At 31.1% G+C, this 3129-nt stretch overlaps 1 protein-coding gene across 1 annotated transcript; it reads left to right on the plus strand.

Annotated features, from left to right (window-relative positions):
- Window positions 1-6: 6 nt before the first annotated feature.
- Window positions 7-3123, plus strand: LOC112461964. Its single transcript, XM_025027441.1, has 5 exons — window positions 7-568; window positions 705-1547; window positions 1853-2076; window positions 2343-2505; window positions 2782-3123. The coding sequence occupies exons 1-5, from the start codon at window positions 379-381 to the stop codon at window positions 2901-2903; spliced, it is 1542 nt and encodes a 513-aa protein (XP_024883209.1). The 5' UTR covers window positions 7-378; the 3' UTR covers window positions 2904-3123.
- Window positions 3124-3129: the final 6 nt, after the last annotated feature.

A 3129-nucleotide genomic window follows, 5' to 3' on the forward strand; every position in this document is an offset into this window, starting at 1 on the left:
TTGTTTTATGACAATTGACGGAAATGTATTTGTATTATTAAACGTTGTGAAAAGACAAGAAGATATTTACCTGATTACAAACAAGTTTAACAAAAAAGAAAATTTTTATACATATCCTTTCCCTTCATCTCTTATTCGGATTTTTAAAGTGTCAAATCTGGGTGACCAAAGAATTGTACTACCATTGACAAATATTCAATCAAAATGTTGGTTAATACCCTACAAAGAATTTTTTGTTTCAGTTCCTCTTTTGCATTCTATGCCTATGTTTTAATTTTTTATTAAGCATTATGTACAGTAATACAAGCAACTTTTAAATATTAGTATTTTCCTTTACATTTGTATTATTTCAGTTTGTCGTTTTAAAATTTGTACCTGATGATTATCGACAACGATAATATTTACTACGATATCGGCCTCACAAAGTGGTTGATTGAAGTGAATGAAGATATGGAAGGTGAGACATATTGGCCACCGAATAATGTTGAAGCTGGAAGCTTGGTCCGTAAAGAAGTAAATGCAGACAAAACCTGGCCTAAATACCGTGTATATGTTAAGAGATATCACGGTATATGTTTATTTTTATTTACTCGAATCATTCTCCTTTTTGTTTTTTGTTTTTGTGTGGACGTTTATGGATTTATATATGATTTTTTAAAAATTGCCCGTTTTGATAATACCATTACCATTTTGCACGCTTATAGATGAATATATAAAAGCAAGAAACAATGTTCAAGGAATTACTAAACATGATGATTCTAATTATGAAACAGAAAAGGAATTAGGTAGAGGCAAGCGTAAAAAGAATAAGAACCCATTATTTACTTCAGATTCTGATGAAGATGAAGAAAAACGTGTAAAAAAATCGACCAAAGCTGTTGTACCTCCTCCAAATGTGCCACCACCTCTTCCTAATGATTTTTATAATACTGTCCCTACGTGTTCACATGGCAATGAAAGCCAGAAAAAGAAACTTGATATCAAAGTCAATTTGCGTAAATCCCGGAAGATACCGAAACAGCAAACTCCTTCTCGCTTTAATGTTAAAGAAAAAACACTACTTGTGCAAAATGTATTGGATGCAAGGAAAAGGGCAACAGAGCAATTGCAGAAAAAATTATGTTCGCAATCACTTTCCAGTAACAAAGTTACTAACGCTTCAAATTCAGAAGAATTTCTGAAGAAACAATCTCAGGAGCACCAAACTGAATTACAGATGCAAATTGAGAGATCGAAATGTAATAAACAGACATTGTCTGAGGATAATGAAGTGACTAAGAAGAATAACAATAAATTTCAACAGTCTGAGAAATTCCTACCATCGTTATCGAATATTGAAAAGAATTCAGATTTTGAAGATTTAGTTGACTTTACTAGTAGCACTGAAGACTCTGTCGCGAATGATACAACAATCAAGGAACATGTGGATATTCCCTCTAAAGCAGCATCAAACTTGAAGCACATGGAGTTATCACAGTTTGACGACAATATTGATAAGAGTCAGAATTCTTCCTCTACGACGTCAGAGAGAAAAAATAAAATGCAAGGTATATATTCTACATTTGGTTTTCATCTTTTGTGTCATGAATTAGACACAATCAGATCTATATGTTGACAATCACATTTAATATGCTGAATATTTCTGTTCTCTTATTTTCACTTATAATTATAAACATATATCTTCCTATACAAATCTGATTGTCTCTACTTCATGACACAAAAGATATTTTTTTCTGAAAGTAGAAATAAAAAAAGTAAAAATCATAATTTGTGAAACATTTATCAATGTAATTATTAATACAGAAAATGATTTCTCTTCAAAAGTTGAAAAATATTTTTGCTTTTTTTCCAGATTTGAAGTTTCACTTATCTGACGCGGACAGGAAATTATTGGAGGAAATAAGTCACAAAATAGATACAGTTATAACGAATCAAGGAAAACTAAACAGATGTTTGCTTCCTCAGGAAAAGAAAATACAGAAACCACATAACATGCCTTCTTTGCCTTTATGTAACGAAAGTGATGTCCAAGCAATGGAGAAATGGCTGTGTGATTCTGAAAATAACATTGCTTTGGTACAAATATTTTATTAAATTTTTGTATTGAATTTATTATTTTACTTTTTTTATGTTATTTTTTATTTTATCTGTTTTTATTTCATTTATCTTTCTTTCTTTTCTCTTGTCCAGTAGCATTTAATCGTTTTTTTTATAAATTGTATTATTTAATAGATTAATGACATTCAAAATAATTTAATTTTATTAATAAATTCTAGTTATATCTGATTATGAAATGTATATTTTTATTATATCTTTTGACTTGTGTATATTATTATTTTTAGTGTGATTATCTTACCTCTTTTGGATCTACTAGTGATGAAAGAAAAACTGCTACCATATTTATGCAAAGAGTTATGTATAATTCTTTGGCTAAAAAATATAATTTTGATGGCCATGGTGAGAAAAGAGGCTTTAAAACACTGAAACTGTGGACAGTTATTGAAGGTAAAATCCTAATGTCTCGTTAGTTTGCTCTCTAGTTAATATTGTCTTATCTATTATCTTTTTGCAAATTTGGAATACTTCATACCAACAAACTCCGAAATAATAATCCTACAATTTTGATATACATTATACTTATGTACTAAATTAGTGTACTAAATTACTGTACATTACTGTGTTTATATCCTTGTTGCAAATATATTCTTTAATTTATTTTTACTGTTTAACTTAATATGGATGTCTTATCCTCTAATAATTTTATTATTTCTTGTTTTGCAGGGGCTTTATCACTTAAATTTCCGGACAGCGACCTTGATACAGCACTTAAAACCATAAAGTCATGGCTACGAAATGCTAGCGGTAGGAAACAAGAGAAATGTATTGGCTCTGATAGTCATTAGAAAAACATTTTCTCTCGCCCACCTACCGAACACACACGTCCGAGCGATAAAAGCGTGAAGGCGCGAGAGAAGGCCTGCTACGGAGTAAACATCGGAAATCAGAGCAACCGGATGGAGCAACAAACTTGGGAAAGCGGACTCGATTAGGGGCTATCATGAGCTGTAAGGAACGTGCGCGAACCATCTTTCCGCAGAGATGACTTTGTTATCGTTGATCTCATTGACC

This window comes from Temnothorax curvispinosus, unplaced genomic scaffold (assembly GCF_003070985.1).
Source record: "Temnothorax curvispinosus isolate PA1 unplaced genomic scaffold, ASM307098v1 QBEX01011909.1, whole genome shotgun sequence".
Lineage (NCBI taxonomy): Eukaryota > Metazoa > Arthropoda > Insecta > Hymenoptera > Formicidae > Temnothorax > Temnothorax curvispinosus.

Bases quoted from the DNA above. Each gene is read 5' to 3' on its own strand.
- LOC112461964 (XM_025027441.1), top strand. From the start codon at position 379: ATGATTATCGACAACGATAATATTTACTACGATATCGGCCTCACAAAG. The intron at 2,077-2,342 runs GTACAAATATTT...TATTATTTTTAG, and splicing joins CTGAAAATAACATTGCTTTG to TGTGATTATCTTACCTCTTT. The intron at 2,506-2,781 runs GTAAAATCCTAA...CTTGTTTTGCAG, and splicing joins ACTGTGGACAGTTATTGAAG to GGGCTTTATCACTTAAATTT.